This window comes from Perna viridis, chromosome 2 (assembly GCF_037379345.1).
Source record: "Perna viridis isolate PV_CMFRI_1.1 ecotype Kerala chromosome 2, ASM3737934v1, whole genome shotgun sequence".
In the NCBI taxonomy this organism is placed as follows: domain Eukaryota; kingdom Metazoa; phylum Mollusca; class Bivalvia; order Mytilida; family Mytilidae; genus Perna; species Perna viridis.
The window spans coordinates 49,453,642-49,478,611 of NC_142446.1; the positions used below are offsets into that span (position 1 = coordinate 49,453,642).

At 33.5% G+C, this 24,970-nt stretch overlaps 2 protein-coding genes across 6 annotated transcripts in view; one reads left to right on the forward strand and one right to left on the reverse strand.

Annotated features, from left to right (window-relative positions):
• LOC148625592 (uncharacterized) overlaps positions 1-8,658 on the reverse strand; it is an 11,308-nt gene extending 2,650 nt beyond the window's left edge. Inside the window, exons 1-5 of the mRNA XM_088569186.1 lie at positions 8,632-8,658; positions 7,799-7,830; positions 4,322-4,380; positions 3,885-3,941; positions 303-1,083 (exon numbers count right to left, since the gene is read on the reverse strand). Coding sequence (XP_088425312.1) covers positions 303-1,083; positions 3,885-3,941; positions 4,322-4,380; positions 7,799-7,824 — 923 coding nt within the window. The 5' untranslated portion in view covers positions 7,825-7,830; positions 8,632-8,658. The remainder of the gene's footprint in view (positions 1-302; positions 1,084-3,884; positions 3,942-4,321; positions 4,381-7,798; positions 7,831-8,631) is intronic.
• LOC148625593 (glutamine synthetase-like) lies at positions 8,275-24,887 on the forward strand. Of its 5 annotated transcripts, none has more exons than XM_088569180.1 (8): positions 8,693-8,796; positions 12,240-12,595; positions 15,247-15,405; positions 15,752-15,916; positions 16,261-16,443; positions 17,503-17,639; positions 20,479-20,678; positions 20,923-24,887. In XM_088569180.1, the coding sequence occupies exons 3-8, from the start codon at positions 15,261-15,263 to the stop codon at positions 21,275-21,277; spliced, it is 1,185 nt and encodes a 394-aa protein (XP_088425306.1). In that variant the 5' UTR covers positions 8,693-8,796; positions 12,240-12,595; positions 15,247-15,260; the 3' UTR covers positions 21,278-24,887. The 5 variants fall into 5 exon arrangements, with proteins under 5 accessions (XP_088425310.1, XP_088425306.1, XP_088425311.1 ...); XM_088569182.1 differs by having other exon boundaries at positions 8,724-8,796; positions 12,240-12,284; XM_088569181.1 differs by lacking the exon at positions 12,240-12,595 and having other exon boundaries at positions 8,695-8,796.
• Positions 24,888-24,970: the final 83 nt, after the last annotated feature.

Below are 24,970 nucleotides of genomic sequence, written 5' to 3' on the forward strand. Positions count from 1 at the left end.
TACTAAATTCTGCTTCTTGCAAGACACATGTCGTACTATACGACAAAATCACATCTGCGAGAAAGGAGTTAGATATCAATATGATTTTAATGTTCCGCTGATGTGTTTTTGAGAATGAAGTTCAATATGCGCGCCAGCCTTAGATTTGTCTTTTGTGACTTTTATTTCAAGGTCTTTGGAATAGATAAGATTTTCAACAAAATGAGAAATGTTCAGAGAAATAACGTCACATATATAGCAAAAACTGAAATAAAAAGACTGGACGAACTTGCTTTCAGTTACAGTTACAGTAACGTACATACCAAATTTCGCTTTTAGAATTCTTGTTTTTACTTCTTTCCTTGTGTAAGTCTTCCTTTAGGTCTTCATTTTCTTTTTTGAGTGCACTTACTAAGTCTTCCAACTTTTTTATTTTTATTTCGTACGATTCTTTAATCTCCATCAAGAGAAAGTCATCCCCTTGGAATTCCGGGATTTTTATTCGTTTTGATAGCTCGAGTTTTCCGAAACTATTCATCTCTTGCAATTGACAGCACATATCTAATAAATCCTTAACCTGTTTTTCGTTTCTTTGAACATTGTCAAAGCATACGCAACGACGGCTATATTGCTCTAGGAGGCTAGCAAATTTGTCGGAATTTGCAGACATATGGTTGAAAAATGCTTTTTCAGTCATCTTATAGTAGCTATCTAGGTAATAGGCAAACGAAAATAGTATTATAACATGATTGTAATGATTTGAACCAAACAAAGTAAGGTACTTTTCTAGTTCATCAATTTCATCTTCGTCAGTTAGTTTTTTTAAAGACAACACAATTATTAAAACATCGATACCATTTCTAAAGATCTTTACAAATGATTGTAATTTTGTCATTTGATTTTCTATTGTATCATCGGTGTCTAGAAATCCTGGGGTGTCAATAACTGTCACACGCTGGTTATAAAGTATTTTCATATGTTCAGTGCATGCAGTAGTAATAGCTTGAAAACCAACTTTTGCTTTAAAAATATTTTCACCAAGGATAGTGTTTCCGCATGAACTTTTCCCTGACCCAACTTTTCCCATTAACATCATTGTCAAATCTGTAACAAGAAATAAGAAATAGAAATACCATATTGTCATTATGATTGTAAATTGAAAGACAAGAATGACATTGTAAACAAATTTGTATGAAACATAAAGTAATTTACTATTACGCACAAATACTCCTTTTTCTTCTGATTTTCACTTTATTTGATAATGGAAATAATGTTGCAACAACCTAGACTGATCAAGTTGAAACTAAAATTATATCTTTTACACATCACTGCTGAACATGTATGGTAAATTTTGATAATAACAAAATAAAAACAAAATATAAAAATTATTAAAAAAGGCATTATCAAATAAAAAAAAAATATCAATCATATCAATTTTGAAAATTTTGGCATGCTGTACTCATGTAATCAAAAAGCATCAACTTGCATCAACTGCAGCATTAAAACAGTCATCGAAAGTTTTAGTGATCAATAAACGGATGTTTTCCTCTTTTTGTCTTTGTTGACTTCAGCATGTTAAGAAAAGAAGGTGCCGTCACTTGGTAGTTGCACATTACGTATACTTGTGGACCCTGATTATTTTATCAACCGATCTGCCCCGTGCAGGTCCGGGTGTTAAAAAAATAGGCCTGCAGCAGCGCTAAGCTTGTCGTAAAAGGCGACTAAATAGTACTCAGAACCCTAGCCGGGGGCTAGGGCGCTTTGCCCACAGAGCAACTGGGATGTGTGCCCCAGGTGGTTGAATGGGGTAACCCTACCGTGTTACATGCTGGGGTTGTCAGGCTATAAAACGGAAAAGCTGATCGCAAACCATTGTGGTGCACCGTGTTGGGAAAGATGCCATGTTCCTCGCACGTTAAAGAACCCTACTGTGGTATTCTACCGGAGTAGGAACCATAGGGCTCCGCCACAGGAGGCTAAATTGCCCGACCCTACCCACCTCTCCCTATTTCCAGTGGCAATCAAAATTTGTCGATCCCATTGTCCTTGTGTCCCATTCCTTTTTCATTTCATCATCATTTCATGTTCATTTTATCATCAATTTCATGTTCATCGTCAGAATATAGCTGAAATATTGCTGCTCGGACGTGAAACCCCAATTAACAAACAAACAATATCAACCGATCTAGTTATGTCTTAAGAAATATGTTTTACGTTTTGCTTATCTGTAGGGAGGCAGGTTTTTTCGGCTATGCGTTGCAGATAAAGGTTAATAACAATATTACTGAATTCTTAAAATCTAGACAATGGTCAAGAGGAAATTTCTTGTAACAAATGGAAATATCAAGGTAAAAATCAGTAAAAAGAGTATTCAAGGGATTTAAGATTGCCGAATTGCTCAATGTCAAGTCTGGGGTAGACGAAAGGGGAAAGGAAAACTATGATACGGTGAACAAATCGATTCTCATGGTGCAGTGCAGATGGTGACACCGTAACGATCCACGAGTTCATGATGACGACTATTAAACTTCTAGATCTGTAGACGTCAATCTTGTAGCAACGTAACCCTGTTCCAGACGCCCAATTGTGAAAAGCCGAGCACGATAGAACGATAGAAAACAAATTTCAGTACAGTAGAGAAGATATCAACAATGAATAAGTTATGATAAAAAGAACCGAATAAAATTGAGATTAAGTAAAGCCAAAACACGAATTCAGAAATAAAACTTTATGGAGAAGACGTGTCAAGCAGAGACTTTTTGTTAGTTGATTACTGTTGTTGAGACATTAGTAGAAGTTGGCCTTGGAAAATAGGAAGGAGAACAAATTATTATTTATTAGAATCACCGAGAAGCTACGTTTACTCCTGTTGGAAGCAAAGATTTGCATTTTTTTTTTAGATATATCAACATAGCTGTATGAATACTTAAAGCCATGTTACAAATTTAATTGAAGCTTATATTTGCAAAAAAGAAAAAAAAATTTTTTCAAAATGACATCTCGACTCGGTAAAACTCATAATGAAAATACCGCCGTTATTATTGAGCATTCTGTTTTGATACTCTTGGTATATACAATTTATTTGGATTTAGATCTTCTGTATTTGCTTTCAATGCTGCTGATGCAAGGTAACTCTTTGAAGCACGTGTACAGCAGCATATCATAATTTGCTATATCATATATGATTGGTACTTTTGTATTTGATTATGTCGATAGATGAAATCGGATAATGTATTAATAAAGCTATAAATAATAGAATATTTCGATTGATTGATTGATTGATTGATTGTTGGGGTTTTACGAGCAGCAATATTTCAGCTATATCAAGGCGATGAACATGAAATGGATGATAAAATGAACATGAAATGATAATGAAATGAAAAAAAAAATAGGATAGTTCACAAGGACAATAGAGTGGACGGTTTCGATTGCCACTGGAAATAGGGAGATGTGGGTAGGATCGAGCAATTAAGCCTCCAATGGCGGAGCACTAAGGTTCCTACTCCCATAGAATACCACAGCAGGGTTTTTAACGTGCAAGGAATGTGGCATTACTCAAGAAGTTGCACCACTATAACTTGCGGTCAGGTTTTCCGTATTATAGTCTGACGACCCAGCATGAAGCATCCCAGGGATACCCTATCCCACCTCCTGAGGCACACAACACAATTGCTCTGTTGGTAGAGCGCCCTAGCCCTGGTCAGGGTTCTGAGCGCTATTTAGTCGCTGCTGCTGCGGGTCTATTTTTTTGACATCGGGACCCCCACTGGGCGATTTCAATTAAACGACGTGAAATAATACTATATATGAAATGTACAATAAATTGTATTGATGTTTTGAAGTTTTATAAGAAACTGGTTGATGAACGAGGGATAAAGAGTATAATTTGAACACAAAATACTAACCTGGCTTGTTTCGAACAACATGTGCATGTTCATCTGCTGCTTTATCATATATTTTTCCTACAATACATTAATTTGATTTTTAATAAACTTAGTTATATGCGGAGGGAAAAACATCCCCGATGTTTTAATAATAACCAAAGATGGCTGTAATGGCCCATGGCAGCGCTGAGGGCCATTACAGCCATCGGAGGCCATTATTAATACTAAGGATATGTTACAGGACCAATATGGAAAAGGCCATGCATTAATACTGTTATTAACCAACTTCATTTTAGGACATAGTCAGCGTCTATTATTAATACGTATGATTTCACCATAATTTAAAATAAATTTCATATCTCGATGAATCAAACTTTTATGAAACTAAATCATGAGGGTTTTGATGTCTTTTCCAATAATTCCCCAAAAAATCGTTTATAGAACAAGATTAAACATACCTAACAATTCAGTATACTCAGTCTCAGTACCATCTTTCAGCAACTTTAAATCTCTTAATCTAATTAATTGAATTATTAGGTAACTACTAATGAAAGTTGTCACTTATTATAAGAAATGTACGTCACTTTAATTTATTCATAATGGTCTCGTATTGATACCCGGTTTAAAATTCATAATGCATGGATATGATTTTGTAATGACGAAATGTAGGGATATCCTGTCCATAATGACCAGTTGTCGAAATTTGTGGTTCATAAAGGATGGGCATTTCTATACATATTGTAGTAAGTTAGTTAATAATGATTTATATTTCTACACTGTTATACTTAAACATGTGTTAAGACAGAAGATGATTTGTATCAGAATCAGTGTGTGACAAGTGAATTATACATTCCACATTGATACAATTAAGAAAAAAAAAATCATTATATTGACAAGGGTAAAAATTACAACCCTGATCATGACATGTCATTAGATAAAATGGACCCTGTTGTAAGGCAAATGCATAATACCATAACGGATTTAAGTAAAACCCTTTGTAAATGCATACTACATATAGGATTAAAGTAAAACCCGTAGGTTGTTGGAGCTTCGCGTAATGGTTAATTTGGGAACATTATCATCATAACAATTTACGTATGTCTCATGTGCATGTTTGTTAAACTAGGCACGGTCCCGAGTCCTACGAATATGTAAGCGTCTGTGGCATGTACGTTTTATGAGGAAAACTGAGGAATCAAACTTCGACCCTTAGGGGTTTATTAACGAAGCCCAACATGCCAGAAATTCACCTACAAAACTAACTACATTCTAAGTTAGGTGTAAAAAAAACTAATCACTAATAACAATTATAATTTTCTGAGGTCGGCTTTGTATCACTTAATTAATTTATTCACTTCTGAACAGAACAATAATGAACATGAACCTTATATCTTAGAATATTCGAGTTACACACATTTAGGTCAAACAAGTTCATAATATTAAGTTAAACAGTTTTTTGGATATTTGAAAATTATATACACCTGAGGGACCGAGTTGTACACGTTTGTGAAATTGACCACGCCATAGTAGGACTTGATTTGACTTCACAGTATTATCAAACCTGTTCATGAAATTGGAAACCTCTATGGAACCGGACAAACATTTGAGACTTACATGTATGCTCGATATAAAACACTGATTAAGTAAACAGATTTCTGTATTCAAGATCAGGGTAACATTTGGACGTTAGTTATATACGTTTTGAGTTACTGGTTACACAAACTACGTACCATCAACACCACAGGCAAGCAAAACATATTTAAAATGAAGAAACAAAATTTCTAAAAGTCTACTTAAGCATTAGTCCATACACATATAAAATACAGACGTTGCCTATGGTAAAGTAATTTCGTGGTGTAGAAAAACAAACGGAACAAACGATGCTTTTTTACTCTACTTATGCCTAATTTTTACGTGACAATTGTCCTTTCTGTATTTAGATTTGTACTTTTGAGAAAACTACCCTTTAATCTCCCACTAAAATCAACCAAGTCAAACCAAATCAAGAACAATAAATCTTGCAAGGTGCCAATTGCATACACAATCTTTATAATTTTTTATCTCAAAAGTGCTACAACCAAATGAAATACTAAGACTGGTTGTGTAAACAGGAACTGTTTCTAAATAAGAATTGAAACTAAATTCGTTGGGTTTTTGACATGCATGAATCACCTTCAGTCTGAATTTTAAAAAGACTGCTACTTAATACAAGAAACAAAATGGCAACAGACAGTAACTTTAGTGTTAATTAGCATCAATCGAAACATGCCATTATAGAAAGAGGTAAGCGTCTGCTCATCTATGAATAATAAACAGGTAACATATGAAACATTTGAAAAGTGGAGGAGTGGAAAGCTTGGATATTTTGACCATATGGGACTAAATATTTAAAAAGTTGTATGATTTAGTCTCTCTGATATAAGAAAATTAAATTTAATAGGATTGCAATTTTTTCCTGTCTTTTATATGTGAAAGCTAATAATTTCTTGTTCGGTTTTGCTAACCTATATAATGGTGTTAAATTAATCTTTGTATCGAAATTATCCAGTAACAGACTGCAGCTGATTCTACAACTATGGTTCAATATTCCTTTACTGGTCTTCTTTTGCATCAAGGGAACACAAATTCTAGCGGAAATCAAAAGAATGTAATCCAGGGACAAAGACCAGACATAGAAAACAGACACATACACAACAAAGAACATAAAGTAACTAAAATATTACTTACAAAGTAACAAAAGTAAATAAGCAACTCCGACTCAAAACCTGGGAGCTTGCAACAGGTGCATCGGACGGGTAAGCGTCCTCTGTTTTTCTAGAAACACCACAGAGATGCTCATAAAGAGTCAAGTCCGAGGTAGATCAAAAAGCGAGGAAAACTATGACACGTTGAACAAATCAGTTTTCATTGTGCAAATGGATACACCGTACCGATCCCCCAGTTCGTGATGACGACCATAAAACTTCTGTAGTGATGACTTCAATCTTGTAGCAAAATAACCCTGTTCCAGAAGCCTATTTGTTAGAATATAATACTAATGGTAAGAAGTCTAGCGCTATACAAAAAAGTCTGCATAGTTACAACAAGCTCTGGCATAATGTCTGAGTTGTGATATTAAACTCAATTCGCAGGTACTGAAGGGATGTTGCCACAGATGAAAGGAAAGTTTCGGCATGAACAGTCATCACATTTGTCGTAAAGTTCGTTCAATGGTTTTCCCTTTCCACCGACCTCTAAGTGTAGGTCAAGATATACTTCTGACTTCACTGTGTCTGTAGTATCTTTTATCTCAAGTTCTCTTAGATAGATGCGATGTTTCAAATCCCAGAGACTAAGATTGATCATCTATATAGCAAAAACTGAGATTAAAGGATCCGGTTAACAGATGTTCTTTCTTTCGTATCAGATCAGCTATAAAGTCAGGCTCATAAATATAGGGGTGAAGGAATAGATCAGCAAGTAGAGAGGCATGATTTGTTCCCATTGGAATGCCGTCCGTTTGTTGAAAAACGCGTCCAACCACACTGGACAAATATGTTGTCGATCAAAAATTCCAGCACTTTGAAAACATCTTGTGTTTATTTGGTAGATGAATTGGAATTATTTTTTTACAAAGTATGAGGAATCTCTATCAAGAACTCAATATGTGTGTCTAGGTGTACCTTGATACAAAAATACATTGAAATAACGCATCAATTTTACAAAAGTCCCCCTTGAATACTGTTTGTCTGTATTTTTGAAGTTTATAAAAATTGAAAATAAATACATCATTAAAACCACAACATCGGTTCAAAAAATAATGGTAATATATAAGTACCAGTATGTGTCAGATAAAAACTTCTGTTACTAGAATTTTAATGCATCAAATGATATTTAAATTGTTGGAATCATAGTGTTAACATAAACATGTTATGTAAGAATACACAAAATATTACCTGTTGCCATATGGTTCTTTAATCATCAATACCTGTAGAAAATTTTAAAAACTAATTAAAAAGCATATAACAGGAAGATTTTTGGGACACAAATGTTAGGTTTGGATAACTTATAAGGCTGTAAAAAGCATGCAAATCATATGATATGAGTGGCACAATATAATCTATTTCCACTGATATCTTTTGTTCCAGTGTATTGTTTGTATCATATGTATGTCAAAAGGTATATTTTAATCGCCAATATTTCATATAAGGATTTTAATATTCCCTAACAGAGCAGCCAAATGTTTCAATGAATTTCAATGCTTCCATTGTTAATATTTTGTTCTTTAATCAAATAACAACATTCCACGTTGTGAAAGAATGCATTTGTGATAAAAGTGGATGAAAACTTTTTAAAAATAAAATGTCATATGCTACACACTGCCTGGTTTTTGCATTGACACCCCTCTTTTTTATGACGTTCAAGACGATTACATATTGTAGAAAATAAATGGACAGCTTTCAGAGCCTGCTAAGGCCGGGTTAAAGAATGTATTTATATTTTAAATGGGGGGATGCGTGTTTAGGAATATGATAAGCACTATATCAAAGTATAGGATTCTTAGTACAACTAAATGTGAGTAAATTAATACATAAAATACAAATACTAAATTGTTGAAATCAGAACTGTTCCATAGCAGAACACACCTTTATGCATATTAAATCAATTTAAAGATTTGACTGTTCTTACCAAGTTTTAGACTTTGGTATCTTAATTGTTCAATCTTTAAAGAAAATCAATAAAAAATCTAAAACATATGACATAACTTGTATTAACAAAATTTGCTTACCTCATGTATGTTCCCGTTTTTAACATAACATTTAATAATAGGTAAGGTACAGACATTTAATAACTTCGACAGGTAGATAATATTTAACTATATTAACCATTTTAAAGATCCCTTACATTTGATCACTTTATAGGAATGTTATAAGTTATGGATCCCACAACGAATGTGAGTAGCTTACCATTTGTTGAATTGCTACCGGGGCTTTCATTAAGTTTGTTTCTTTTTATTTCTGGTATATTAAAATGCAAAAAATTCTTCCAAGAAGAGTCATTGTATAATTATTTTGGTTATGGCGTTCTGAACTATCTGGAAAGTTTAACAGGTACCCCGTGCAGGTCCGGGTGTTAAAAGAATAGGCCTGCAGCAGCGCTAAGCCTGTCGTAAAAGGCGACTAAATATCAGGAACCAACAAATCACTATTTTTCATCATGGTTTGACTTATATTTGACTACCATATGCCGATCTCAGCATATAATTTAAACAGCTCAATCATATGATTTCATACAGAGAACACACTTCTTCTTGTATGCTTTAAAACATTTTTATTTTTTATACAATATACTTATGATGTATAATCACGCTATCTTGCATTCAAACAATTCAGACATAAATATTTACATATGTCTTTATTTGATCATGTGATACATTTAAAATATGGATAACAAACAAATTACAACACATTAATCCGATTCATAATCAAGTCAAGTCCAAAATAAATCTCGCAAAATAGATATTACACCACCGAAGCAGTTGGAACCGCAATGGTCCTGACATGGTACAGGCACTTCAGACGAAATGGTTGGTTAAATCTAGGTTTAACAGCGCCGCGCTAAACCCTTCTCTTCCATTGCGGCGTGACTATACCAGCGGTGATTAAAGAGCATTTACAATCGGTAAATCAGCGGTCGCATCAGCAGAAAGAACATTAAGAAAAAAATTATTACTCGTTGTTTTAGGGCACACTTGAGTATTTTTCAACTAAGGACTGATATCTAAAAAGAATTTTTTTTAAGACTCGGGTATGTTAAGAAGTTTTCTTGTACATCAGGTTGACGTCTGATCATGCACACAATACGTGACGTTTTAAGTTGGGGGAATTTTTTCCGGAAGTAACAAACATCTTTGTAAATAAGACCTAAGAATATTTTTAGTGTTAAATGAAGTCCTCAGTTCTTTAAATATGTGAAATTAACGATTGAATAAACCCTCATCTTAATAAAGAAACACAACATAACAAAACTGGCAGCACTTTTGTATCGATTTTGACGTCACAGGGAAGCTTGAAACGTCAGAGCACCTGTAGTAAACAAATGAGACGTCATGCTTGCATTCACCGAGACATTACTTCAATTGTCGATGAATTCTGAAGTCATATATGTTACCAGTAAGACAATTCTCCAAGTTGTGTAAGTTGTACTTTAAATTCTCTTTGTTTTGGTAAAAGACGGTTGTAACTATGTGCGGGACCGGCTTGGCCGGGCTTCATTCATCACTGACCTACTTGTTTGTTTGTTTGTTGGCTGATTGATTGATTGTTGGGGTTTAACGTCCGAGCAGCAATATTTCAGCTATATTCAGACGATGAACATGAAAAACGGGATGGGACACAAGGATAATAGAGTCGACAAATTTTGATTGCCACTAGAAAAAAGGGAGGGATGGGTAAAGTCGGGCAATTTAGCCTCCTGTGACGGAGCGCAAAGGTTCCTACTCCGGGAGAATACCACAGCAGGGTTTTTTTAAGTGCGAGGAACGTGGCATCTTTCCCAACACGGTGCACCACTATGGTTTTCGGTCAGGTTTTCCGTATTATAGCCTGACAACCCTAGCATGTAACACGCCAGGGGTACCCCATTCCACCACCTGGGGCACACATCCCAGTTGCTCTGTGGGCAGAGCGCCTAGCCCCCGGCTAGGTTTCTGAGCACTATTTAGTCGCCTTATACGACAAGCTTAGCGCTGCTGCAGGCCTATTCTTTTAACACTTGGGCCTGCACGGGGCATTTGAATTTGACCATGTGTAAGATGCTATATTATTCTTTTCTGTTTTCAGGTAGTGTTGTAATTCCAATTCAACATTTTTTCAAAAATATACATGGTTCATATTCCATCCGAATGAAATAAAAAGGTCGAAATTTGAGCTTTCGGTAGTTGAATTTTACGTGATACCTGATCACGTATTTTTCCACTTAGGCACACCCTTATATATAATGTTTGTTCTTCACTATAAAACATATCATATGTAGGATAAAACAAGCATCGTTTGTTATGTGTCTTTATCTACACTATATATTACCTCCTCAATAAAGCTGGATTATATCTTTTTTCTGTTATTGCACACCTTTAAAGTTGTTAGACTTTTTTAATTGGATGGTGAAAAATCTTTGAATGCTTTAAACATTGATATTTGTTCCATTTACAACGTCATAGAGTATATTGCAAAGTAATGGGATAAAATCTGCATTAGTAATTAAATACTGGTATCAACCTACCTACTATTGAAACAATTGTTTCGACTGTCTTATTGTAAGAAGAGATTAAAATTAAAATTCATGATAAAATTGAACAATTTATTTTTTTCAGTCTTATGTTGTAGTACATTTATTTTGTGCGGAAAACAGATGCACACAATAAACAGTATGAAATAATCAAAATAACACGTACAAAGAAACAAAGCAAATGAGTAAACAGGACTCCACGAAAATTTGGGTGCAAGGAAAAGATGTACCAGTAGGGTAAAGGTCTTTTCTGGTGCTTCTCTGGAAATAGCCCGCCGAGTTTGCTCATGATATGTCCAGTCCAGGGTAAAAGAATAGATGAAAGGAAAACTATGACACGATGAACAAATGTGTTTTCATAGTGCTGATGAATACCCCGATACGATCAACGAGTTCATGATAACGATAAAAAAACTTAGCAATGCTTCCAATCTTGTAGAAACATATACTTGATCCAGATACCAATACTGAATGAGAGGTCAACGCGTTTGTTATATAGTTTGGTTCCTTTACCATCGATCTCTGGTTGTTTGCCATGATATGAGATTGATTTAACACTGCCTGTAGTTTTGTTTAACACTGGCTCATTATTGGGGTAGATGCAATGTATACAGTATTCCCCAAACTAGGATAGTTTAAAGATACACTTGTAATTCTACTTCTATATAACAGAAACTGAGATTAAATGATCTGGTTAAACGATCGTCCTTTATTTTTGATAAAATCAACTTTAAAGTCAGTCTTAAAAGAGATAAAGAATAGGTAAGCGAGTAGCGGTGTAAAATTTTTCCCAGTGAAATGCCGACCTTTGTTTAAAAAATGCGTCAACCACACTGGACAAATATATTGTCGATCAAAACTTCCAGCATTTATATTTGGAAAATGATTTGGAATCGTCGCTTGCAAATTATGAGGAATCTCTACTAATTACTACACATCTGTATCTAGGTGTACCGTCTTTTCTAGAGTAACAAATACTTTTGAGTCGGGAATTAAATTGAGTACGTGAGATAGTAGTATGAAGATTTGACAAATTATAAGTCTTAATATGTTATGTTCTGATAATAATTAAGCATTGAGGGCCTTCAGAAAATCTTCGGAATTTTTCAGGATCTATAATGATTTGACACATCTACAGGAGTAACAAATGCAGTGGTAAGACCATTTCTAGAGATGCAAGTATGCAAGTTTGAGGTTTCGAAAGATGTTTGGTAGTACATTTGGCAAATCCAGCTTTGAAGCGTTGCTTGTATGGATTCATATGGAATCCAGTACATTATAACAATCACTGTTTTCAGACGAGAAACCAAAAAAGAGGATATTTCGGATTGATGGTCAACCACTATATCTTCTTTTGAGAGTATTGTAGCAGTAACGGTCTTATTGCAGCTATTATTTTCTATTTCTACCTCCAAAATGTAGAGTGACAAAAATCATCATAAGATTATGAGGAAGAATCATTATTGGTAATTATGGCAGATTTAAGGTTTTATTATACGGTGCATCACAGGTTAAAAAGCAATTTAAATGCCTTTTCCATATGCACATAAACATATAATGTTTATACATTATCAAAACATTACATCAGAACTGTTTGTGCATAGATCAGATATCTTTTTTAAACTAACATATGAAATTTATACTTTGAAATTTGTATCCTTTTGTATATTTTCAAAGATTGAGTGTGTTATGACAATACTTTACCTTAACTGTCATATAAATAGAATGCAATTTTGAATTAGAATTCAGCGTTCATATATCATATGGTCTCAGGGAATAAATTTAAGTTTTTTCATATTGTTAATATTATTTACATCATAAAACTTTATTGAAATAAACGGTATTGCCAAGATACGATCGCTCTTTTGGCATTGATAATGCTCTTTTGGCATTGCTAAGTACTTTGATCGTTATCATGAACTCGTTGATCGTATCGGTGTATTCATCAACACTATGAAAACACATTTGTTCATCGTGTCATAGTGTTTCTTTCGTCTATTCTTCTACCCTGGATTATTGTTTTTTTATCCTACATATGGTATGTTTTATAGTGAAAAACAAGCATTATATATATGGGTGTGCCTACATGGAAAATACGTGATCAGGTATCACGTAAAATTCAACTACCGAAAACTCAAATTTCGACCATTTTCTTTCATTCGAATGGAATATGAACCATGTATATTTTTGAAAATGTTGAATTGGAACTACAACAAACCTGAAAACAGAAAAGAATAATATAGCATTTTACACATGGTCAACTTTCATTGAAATTTTAGTTGTGAACGGCATTAATAAATAAACACTTTTTTGTTATTGAAATTGCTATTTCTTTTGTTTAAACATTCATTGATTTGATGTAAAAGTTTCGCCATTCTTTCATGCAAAGTAAAAAAGCAAATGAGCAACTCGGACTCCATACAAAACTGGGAGTATGGACTAGGTACATCGGCAGGGTAAGCGTCCACTGCTTTTCTAGAAACACCAGCCGAGTTGTTAATAAAAAGTCAAGTCCGGGGTAGACGAAAGAGGGAAGGAAAATTATGACACATTGAATAAATCAGTTTTCATGGCGCAGATGGATACACCATAACGACCCACGAGTTCATGATGACGACCATAAAACTTCTGTAGTGAAGACTTCAATCTTGTAGCAACATAACTCTGTTCCAGAAGCCTATTTGTTAGAATTCTAGCGCAATACAAAAAGTCTGCGTAGTTTTGTCAAGTTCTGGCATAACGTATGAGCTGTGATATGAACACTCCATACGAAGGTGCTGAAGGGATGTTGCCACAGATGAAAGGAAACTTGACAATTCTAAATGAAAAGTAATCATGTTGGTCGTAAAGGTTGGTTAATAGTTTGATGAAATGTTTCTAAAAGGGTCTCCGCGGGTGTTTTAAGGAGAAATGTCATAAATTGTCATATTTTTATCTACGAAAACCAGATACTTATAAACTCATCTTAATACGTGAAATTTCGTGGATGTTCATATTTTTAGTATACAAGTTCATAAAATAAAACTTCCCAAACACAAAAAGATGAACAAAATTTCAAAATGTTCAATAAAAGTGAGTCACGTGATTGGTTCATCAAGCCTTGGTCGGACCACATAAATGTCAAAGTGCAGTGGGAAGATGAAAAAATTGTATATCCAAATTTTAATAGTAGGTCAATGAATATGTATATTTCTCAAAAAGTGCTGCGGGAAGTGTGAAAAATCTACATGTAGATTTACAATTTACCCAAACTTGGAGAATTTTCTTACTGGTAACATATATGACTTCAGAATTCATCGACGATTGAAGTGTAATGGCTCGGTAAATGCAAGCATGACGTCTCATTTGTTTACTACAGGTGCTCTGACGTTTCAAACTTCCTGTGACGTCAAAGTCGATACAAAAAATGCTACCAGTTTTGTTTTTTTATTAAGATGAGGGTTTATTCAATCGTTTATGTCATATATTAAAAGAACTGAGGACTCCATTTAACACTAAAAATATTCTTATGTGTGATTTACAAAGATTTTGGTTACTTCCGGAAAAAATTCTCCCAACTTAAAGCGTCACGTATAATGTGCGTGATCAAACGTCAACCAGATGTACAAGAAAACTCCTTAACATACCCGCGTCTTAAAAAAAAAATCCTTTTTAGATATCAATCCTTAGTTGAAAAATACTCAGTTTCTTCTAAAACAATGACTAATATATTTTTTTAAATGTTCTTTGTGCTGATGTGACCGCTGATTTACCGATTGCAAATACTCTTTAATCACCGCTGGTATAGTCACGCCGCAATGGAAGAGAAAGGTTTAGCGCGGCTCTGTTCAACCTAGGTTTAACCAACCGTTTCATCTGCTGTGCCTGTACCATGTCAGGACCATCGCGGTTCCAACTGCTTCGGTGGTGTAATATCTATTTTGCAAGATATATTTTCGACTGGACTTGATTATGAATCGGATTAGTCTGTTGTAATTTGTTTGTTATCCATATTTTAAATGTATCACATGATCAAATAAAGACATATGTAAATATTTATGTTCGAACTTTTTGAATGCAAGATAGCGTGATTATACATCATAAGTAAATTGTATAAAAAATAAAACATGTTTTATAGGATCAAGTCAAACCATGATGAAAAATAGTGATTTGTTGATTCCTGATATATCTTATAATGGCGATAGAACTATACTGGAGTATGTTTTCACAGATCACACTAGATACAACATGTGTTCTAAGAATAAAGTTGTCGATTTTGTTCCAAAGGCTGTTGAAGGTATTTGTTTTGATATGCAAATTTCGTAGTAAACTTACCTTTTTTTTATTATCATCAGTAATTGATGTAGGTTATTTTGACTTTAAGACCAACCTAGAATTAAAAACCACAAACATCTCATCGCTGTTTTATGCTGATAAAATCACCAGAAATGTTAAGCTTTATTAATTGCAGGTAAACTACACTGTATTTTCTTTATTGTTCATTTATCAATTTATTCTGATATGCCTGTTACATTGCATAAAGTCTGTATTAGCAGGTTTAGACCGATTATTTTTACGATACATCCAGAATCATTTGTATAACAAGAATAGTTAATCAACAAATGTAATTGTAAATTTTAAAGATTGTCCAAACTGGGATAATTGTATGTGGAACGGACTATCTGACAATTTTGAAGATTACAAGGACATGATCCTAAAACCAGTTGCCATGTTCGAGAATCCTTTTTTAAAGAGTCCACACAAACTAGTCCTATGTGATGTTTGGTTGACACTGGATGAGCCATCCGGTAAGGAAACTTTTTTTGGTGGTGATGTGATGTAGAACAGTATACAGACAAAATATTTAATTTGATTAAAAGCCATTTCAAAAGACCATTTTTTTCTGTTACACTTTAAGGTCGTGTTACTTTGTCTTTGGTCAATCGAAAACTATGAATGCATACATTTTTCACATTAAAAAAGTGAGACCAAAAATAGGAAAATGTCGTTTGTAAGTACAAATACTTTTAAACAAGTCAAATATTTATTACTGAACACAAAAATTAATGGAAACCTTTTATAGTAGAATCCAAGTTTGTACAACTTTTTGCAAGACAAAAACACTAAGTATATCAATATCATTTGATTACAGTCATCAATACTCGTTACTCATGCAAAAAGACAATGGAGAGATTAAAGTATGACCCAGTAACAGGACACAGGCCACAGCAGCTGCACGACCCTCTCTTTGGAATAGAACAAGAGTATCTTGTAGACAAAAATAATGGATCGCCGTTTAGTTATGATCCCGAAGAAATGGATCCTTCGTTTAAAAGTACGCATTTTGGATTGTACATTTGAAATATTATAATTACAAATAGAATAAAAGCTCTAAGTATGGTTTTATAAACAATGATTTTCCTGATTTTTTTTTCAGTTTTCTTCAAACATTTAATTTCATGTTATCTAGTTTATAAAAATTACATTAAAAAAGATTTGAAATAAAACCTGATTCAAATACTGAGGCATGTTTTATAAAAATAGACGTTTTATATTTGAAAGGTTGTCAAAACAAATAGCAATGACCACTCAATTGATTTTCTGTATTTAAATGATGGACAATTGCTTTGTACTGCATGCAATTTTCCTAGAACGTACGCCCCGTGCAGGTTCGGGTGTTAAAAGAATAGGCCTGCAGCAGCGCTAAGCTTGTCGTATAAGGCACTAAATAGTGCTCAGAAACCTAGCCGGGGGCTAGGCGCTCTGCCCACAGAGCAAATGGGATGTGTGCCCCAGGTGGTGGAATGGGGTACCCCTGGCGTGTTACATGCTGGGGTTGTCAGGCTATAATACGGAAAACCTGACCGCAAACCATAGTGGTGCACCGTGTTGGGAAAGATGCCAAGTTCCTCGCACGTTAAAGAACCCTGCTGTGGTATTCTCCCGGAGTAGGAACCTTTGCCCTCCGCCACAGAAGGCTAAATTGCCCGACCTTACCCACCCCCCCCCTTTTTCCAGTGGCAATCAAAATTTGTCGACCCTATTATCCTTGTGACCCATCCTTTTTTTCATTTCATGTTCATTTTATCATCCATTTCATGTTCATCGTCTGAATATAGCTGAAATATTGCTGCTCGGACGTTAAACCCCAACAAACAAAGAACAAACAAACCTAGAACGTACTACGCTAAAGTAAGAATTATACTTTTAAATAAATAAGAATGATTTTAATTTAAATCATAAATATTTGTCCTTGAGACTTTCCAAATTTCTTAAATCCCCAATCCTTTGTTCAAAAATTGTGTTTATGCTGAATTTGCTGTATCCCCAATTTGAGATTTGTTTATGTAAACGAGGCCCAAAAGCTAAAATTAATTGATACGGACAATTTCAGTTCATTACATGAGAGTCGATCATCCAAACAACAGGAATGTTTCTATAGAAAGAGAATTATCAAGTAAACACTTGTTGGCCTGTTTGTATGCTGGGGTGAAGATATGTGGAAGCAACAGAGAAACCACTCCATCAACGGTAACGCATTAAGGAGCAATCCGCATAAGAATCATGCAGTGGGTGATTTATCGATATCAGATATTGTATCCGAATTGACTTTAAATCAGTTGGAAATATTCGAAAAACAATAAATAAAATGACAAAATTGGAAAATATTTTCATTGTTACCATAGCAACGACCACTCCTTAGGAACCACCAATGTTGGGCCTAATTATCATAAAAATATCACAATTTGAATGTAATTTGAGATATCTAATGGTGGAAATTTTTCAAATTACATAATTATATTAATGAAGTGTGAAGTAAGGAAAACAATTTAGAATAAAGAACAAAGCAATCTTATTGGTTTAGATCGGGTTACCATAGCAACAAAAATTCTTAATTTTTGACATTTTAAAATATACGAAAATAGGCTATGTTCAGACCCGTTTTGCCAGCACTAGAAAGAAGATATCATCCAAATGTATGCATGCATGTGTGGCAAGACCTTGTTTTTTGCTCATCTGGACCCGAAATCACCAACCATAAAAACTTTTCTTCTTAACGCTATTCATACTAACATTGTCCAGACCATAACTTTTTATCTTTTGACCAAGACTTCTAATGTTTGGTATGTTGGTATATCCTCTCAGGACAGAGTGCTGCGTACCAGAGTAGGTGACGTTTGACCTTGACCTTTAAAGTTTTTTGATTCTACGAATTTCTTTCTCTACGGAATGAAGTAAACTGATATATGTATGTATCATCGTATAACCCTATGTCTCACCTTTATAATGGTACCAAGAAAGTACCACTTAGGGTTTTGCGGTAAAATGAAGAAAATGTACTCCGAAAAATCGCTTAAATTGACATATTTTTCAATGTCAAAATTCCTAGAGTATTTATGCTTCAATGAAAATGGTTTATTTGGTATTTTCTGTTTGGTATTATCATAATTTATACTTCTGGGGTTCTTTTGATTAATTTTGGGGAATGGAATTTCGTAGTCAGAATTTATCAAAAAATGCAAAACATGGGATTTTTTATTTTTCGGTCAAAAGTAAAATAAATTCGAAACTACAAGTTATTACTCAAATAAAACGTCTCAAATTTGGTATCATTCGATAGATAATTTAATAACCTTCATAAAATAATCACGAAAAACTAATTCTCAAGAATGAATATTTAAAAAAAAATGTTAATATACTACCCTACCCCTAGAAAACTGGTCTCAGTATCAAACAGAACTCTCATTCACAGCATACTTACACCGTAAAACTCATTTTAGGCATTCGTAATTAAGTTAATGATGTACCCAACATATTTTGTCAATTCAAATGCTTAGATTTTCTTTTTGTGGTGACAATTACTATACATTTGGAAAGAGGGAAATTTTCAGAATTTCAAATTTTTCCCCTTTTTTACAGAATACCGTAGTTCAGTCAAGCTTTTGTGTGATACAGTACATTAATATAGTGTCTTAGCTTCATAATGAGCCCAAATAATAAATATTTGAACTTTTCTAAGTCAAGTTAGGTAAAAAATTGCCACCCCTTCCCATGAAAAAAAAATGCCTCAACATGAACCGAAATGTTAATAATTAATATATAAACGGTGTACAATAGACATGTTGGGTACTATTGTTTTAATTATCGATGTATCCAACAGATCTTCTCATTATGGCCGAGACAAAGTTTTGTATGGTATTTTGCCAAAATTTTTATGTTATTTGACCTTGGGGTCAGATATCAAGGTAAAAGGTCATCTACCTGAAACATTACTCTCTGCCTTTGTGTGATAAACTTAAATGCCAAAGATCAGATATCAAAGTAAAAAGACCAAAAAGTAATGGCACAGACAAAATTATGTATCGTATTATGCCAAAAGTTGTATGTGATTTTACCTTGAGGTTAAAGGTCAAGGTCAAAGGTCACCTACTTTGGTACGCAACACTTTGCCCTGTGAGAATATACCAACATACCAAATATTAGAAGTCCACATCAAAAGTAAGAAAAAAACATGGTCTTGACAATGTTAGTATGAAAAGCGTTAAGAAGAAGAAAAGTCTTTATGGGTGGTGATTTCGGGTCCAGATGAGCAAAAAACAAAGACAGGTTACATATTTTTATTTTTGATATGTTCCAGAGAAGAGGTCCTGCTACACATCCATGCATGCATACATTTAAATAATATCTTCTTTCAGTCTTGGCAAAACGGGTCCAAACATAGCCTATTCTTGTATATTTCAAAATGTCACAAATTCAGAATTTTGGCTGCTATGGTAACCCGATCTAAACCAATCAGATTGCTTTGTACTCTATCGTAAATTGTTTTCCTTACTACACACTTCATTAATATCATTATGTAGTTTAACAAATTTCCACCATTAGATATATAAAATTACATCCAAATTGTGATGTTTTTGTGATAATTAGGCCCTAAATTGGTGGTCGCTGAGGAATGGTTGTTGCTATGGTAACGGTGAAAATATTTTTCATTTTTTCATTTTATTTATTGTTTTTTGGAATATATCCAACTGATTTGAAGTCAATTCGGATAAAATATCTGACATCAATAAATCACTTATAATGAAAATTGCATGATTTGTAGGCTGATTGCTACTTAAATACTTCTTAGGTAAAAAACAAACAAAATGATTATTAATAAAGATCCGCAAGAACAAATAGAAGTTTCGTATATAATTTTTGATAACTGCAAGTTCAGACAAAAGTATCAAAACTAAAAGGAGAACTATTTTAACTTGGAAGAAAATGAAAACGTAGTCTTTTTTATAATTCCAGTGGTATAGATTTCATCAGAAGGTTATGTTTTTAAAGCGCACGGAAAAAAAGCAGTCATATGTACTGTATTTTTCAGTGGGAGTACCAGATAGGTCCATGTCCAGGGGAGACTATCGGCGACCACCTGAACGTTTCTCGGTATATACTACATCGATTAGCGGAGATGTGTGGGCTACGAGTGTCTTTATGCCCTGTTACTTCGCCTGATAAACAATCTATAACCACTGCACATCTGAATTTTAGTACACAGAAAATGAGAGAAAAAGATGGAATAATGTGAGTAAATCACTTACGTGTGAAGACTTTTCTTGTTGATATTGTTTATGGTAAATGGTAAGGCGATATACATTACATGATTACCAAATAATGACAGAAAATAAAAGACTCATGTTGACTATGAAACGATCTTATCTTCACTCTTTATGAAGTGTTGTCATTTGCACGATCAATGTACAATAAAAAGCATATAGAGGTATATATTCATTTATCATGATACACACCTTCGTTTCTTCAATTACAGATTTATTCGTCGTGCTATCGATCTTCTCTCAAAGTCTGAAGATGGACCATTATTGGTAATGTATGATCCCAGATTGACAGGAAATGATATAGAAAGATTGGAGACTTTTCATAAGAAAAACACTAAATTTAGCAGTTTTGTTGTTAATATCGGCAAGAAAAGGTTTACGACAATAAGAATTCCCCCGCTTGTTGATGCAGAAGGTTGTGGATATTTTGAAGACAGACGACCTCCGGGATTAGTAGATCCTTACGCGGCAGCGGAGGGTATAGTGCGCGCTAGCATATTTGGGGACTATTTGAAACCCGGTTACGAACATTTGAAGGATTTAAGTTTTTGGGACAGTCAACCATAATATGTTGTTCACGTTCTTCTCAAGTAATTAGAAAAAAAATGTATCTTATTACAAACAGTGAAGACATCTAAGTAACTGTCAATGGATAAGTTGTTATATTCTTATGTAAATAATTCAAATTTCCCTAAAATAATTTATAGGAAATAATAGCACTGTCATTTCTTTCATTATTGTTTTTGTTAACACTTTCTATAACATACAATCTTATACCTTCAATGTCAAAGCTGAAGTAGCGTTTTCTCTATCAAGAAAATGGACTCTCTGTAAATTTACACCTGAAATATATTTAATGTTTACCAATTAAATGCCCGATATAAATACCCTTGGTCCTAGCCGACAGTTTCCATCTATTAATCTATTTAATCTATTACCCCCCAAAAATGTAAAAACTCTGTAAATCTGAAAACAAATGAAGAACAATAGCTCCAAATTATGTAGATGTGGGATATCATTTAATACGAATGGTGTCCATGAAACCTTTCAGTTGAAAAGTTGATTAAAAGTAGAATGACAAATAACCAACATCGGTCTTATAACAAATTTACATCACACGTCCTAACAATGTGTCTTATTTAAATAGTGTTTCATCATAAAATAAAAAAAAAAATGGTACACCAATTTTAATATATTGAGGCAAGAACATGTGGTCGTGAAAGAGAGATTTGCTTTATGAATTTTCAAGATGGACAGATTTTATCCAGGGACAAGCATCATTTCGGTCTCTGTAGAATTACTAACAAAAATACTTCTATGTTTTCATTTTTTACACTAAATACGTCCACTGTCTATGTATTGTAAATAGTAGATTTTTAAAAGCCACTTGTACCTGGATACTATATAAAAACAACTTTTAAATATGTGTTAAGCTCTCCTTGACCGAATAATATTGATACATTGATTTTTGGTAGACAATTTATGTCATTACATTGAGTGTAATAGTTATATTTAATAAGGTCTTTTATTAACCAACTACCCAAAATATGTCAAAAACTGACCAATTGATATGAATTTAAACCGGGCATCTATACGGGCCAATATGAAAAAAAGAGGGCCAATACGGCATCATAATTTCCGGTCGTTTGACACTGCCATTTTGAATTCAATATTCTCAATGCTTCATCCTTCTGGATTATTTATGCATATGTACCTAACCATTACATGCATATAATTAACCAAACAAATAAGAAACTAAGAATAAGGTAAGAAAACTTAATTTTGATTTGGCATGTCATTCAAATACAATCATAAGCTCTAAGGAGCTTCAGACCAAATATAAAAACATATATTATGTAACATAAACCAGACAAACTGGAATCAAAGGATGTGCGCATAGAAACAAGAAAAAAGGAATCCAACATAATTTTGATATGCAAACCAATAATTTAATACACCTGGCAACCCTATTTAATGTCTTAAACAAAAGAGCATAATATAACTTCAATTGCACATTTGTACATCTAAAATGTGCTTTCAGAATTGTGTTATTTCAGTAATTTTGATCACCAGGACTAAACGTTGCAGAAACACAAAACAATCTTCCATTTTATACAAAAAGGGATATTTAAGACCGATTAATGCCAATAAATTTTCATGTTCTTTGTAAAACACGAAATTAACTGTCATTTACAAATCATCTAGTTGAGTTGGTTAATAAAATTGTCGATAAATATGTAATTTCATAATGGCCCAGTTATAGATTTCGGTCAATCATATTGGCCTCGACAGCCGTATTGGTCATCGGTGATGTCTCGGAACCAATACCACCGCCTCGACAAATTTGACAGACCTCAAACCTATAACAGGGCCAATATGAAATTACATATTTATTAACATATAATATAGTTTAATATTGTTTGTCCGTTAGTTAGTCATTATATTATTTATTGACATATCAGATACATAATGGTCTCGAAATTGTTATATATTACACATAAATTTGCTCTTTCTATAGGTCTTTGTATGCTTATGACTACTTGAATAACACTTGTATGTGCCAATTTTAGTTGCTCTATTGTCTTTTTAGTTTCTTCAAATACCGCTATTTTTGCATTATTCTTCGCAATCAGACTGGTCAACTTAACATGTGTTCTCGTTTCAAGTGCTACGGATTAGTTCCCGTAATCTGAAAAGAAAACATTGATTCCATTATCCTGTTACGATAGGATTTCATGTTGTATTCCATTTTTGTAAAACTTATGTGCAACATAAAAGTTTAAAACGTGTAATAAAGCTGTTAAGGGGTGAAATAAATTACGTGTCCTCTTCACTTAAGTCGTGATTTAAAAAAAAACAAAGTCTGGTCGAGTATTACTAGTACTATTGCACATTGCAAACAACTGCAAAACTTAAAAGGTGAAGGTACAAAAGTCTCAAATTAATCTTCATGGAGATAATTTAATATTCGTCTGGATTATTATTTCTATTACGTACATGTATCTGTCACTATCAGTTGAATTTCTAAAATGAAGTCAAAGTCATAAGATTTCTTTAAAATCAACGCATGTAAAACGTATACATACATAAGCTCCGTTGAGCAATAAAATACTAGTTATAAATATTTACATAAAATAAAAGTACAGCCATATAATGGCATAAGATACAATTTTAAAAAAAAAATATTACATCTAAATTGATAATATAAAATATCGATAATGTGCACATTAAATGTAGGCAGTACATCTTAACACACTTAAAAACTGCTTATCTCTCATGTGACAGATGTATTTCCCCCCGGTGCGTTACTAATGTATATTATATCTATTCTTTAAAAACTTTAAAAAAGTAAACTAAACATTTTACTATTAACAAAAAAAACTATGTAACGCAAGAAGAGAAGCCGGGAAACTTTGCACTTACTGTTTAAAATTCTTACATTTATGAACGAAATATAGATTTTTTTCTCTTTTGAAAAAGTAAGACATCTCTGCACAAAGAATCATGGAGAGTTTTGCATAGGCGGGGGGGGGGGGGTATTTTGTAATAATAAGCTTCACATAAGAACATCCTCTCCTAATATAAGTAAGGAAGTGTCACCTTTGCAACGAGTGATTTAATGCAACTGAGATATTATCGGGTGTGTGTTTAGTTTAATCAACAATTGTGTAAATAGATGGGGTTCCCACGTCTTGTCCACTTTGCAAATGAACATAATAACAAAGGTACAAAGTTAGGTTCTGGACACTTGTAGTATCACAGGATCGCCGATCATCAATAATCTTCCTATCTATTATTGTTTCAATTCAGTGAATTAATGTATTATATAATTTAAAAAAAATACCCCCCTCCCCCCCAAAAAATCATAATTTTTAAGTATACGCGAAGTCTGTTCTCTGCATGGAATCATGTGATTGATTTGTTGAAATAAGAATTTGAATTCGGTATATTGTAGTCAGAAATGAGTTGAGCCATGACGAAGACTGATGGTTTGATGGTTTCTGAAATATCTTTTAATGGCCATAGATCTATACTACAGTATGTTTTCACAGATCTGACTAGATGCAACATGTGTTCTAAGAATAAAGTTGTCGATTTTGTCCCAAAGACTGTTGAAGGTATTTGTTGTTATTATGCAAATTTCATATTAATTTTTTATAAAACTTTTCATCATGAATTGAATTTAGCTATTTTGAAAGCTAGACCCACCTATAGCAAAATTAACCAAAGCATTTCATTACCGTTTGATATTGATAAAGA

Coding starts and splice junctions, on each gene's coding strand:
- LOC148625593 (XM_088569180.1), top strand. CDS start 15,261: ATGATGAAAAATAGTGATTTGTTGATTCCTGATATATCTTATAATGGC. Junction 15,406..15,751: donor TGTTCCAAAGGCTGTTGAAG/GTATTTGTTTTG, acceptor TAAATTTTAAAG/ATTGTCCAAACTGGGATAAT. Junction 20,679..20,922: donor AGAGAAAAAGATGGAATAAT/GTGAGTAAATCA, acceptor CTTCAATTACAG/ATTTATTCGTCGTGCTATCG.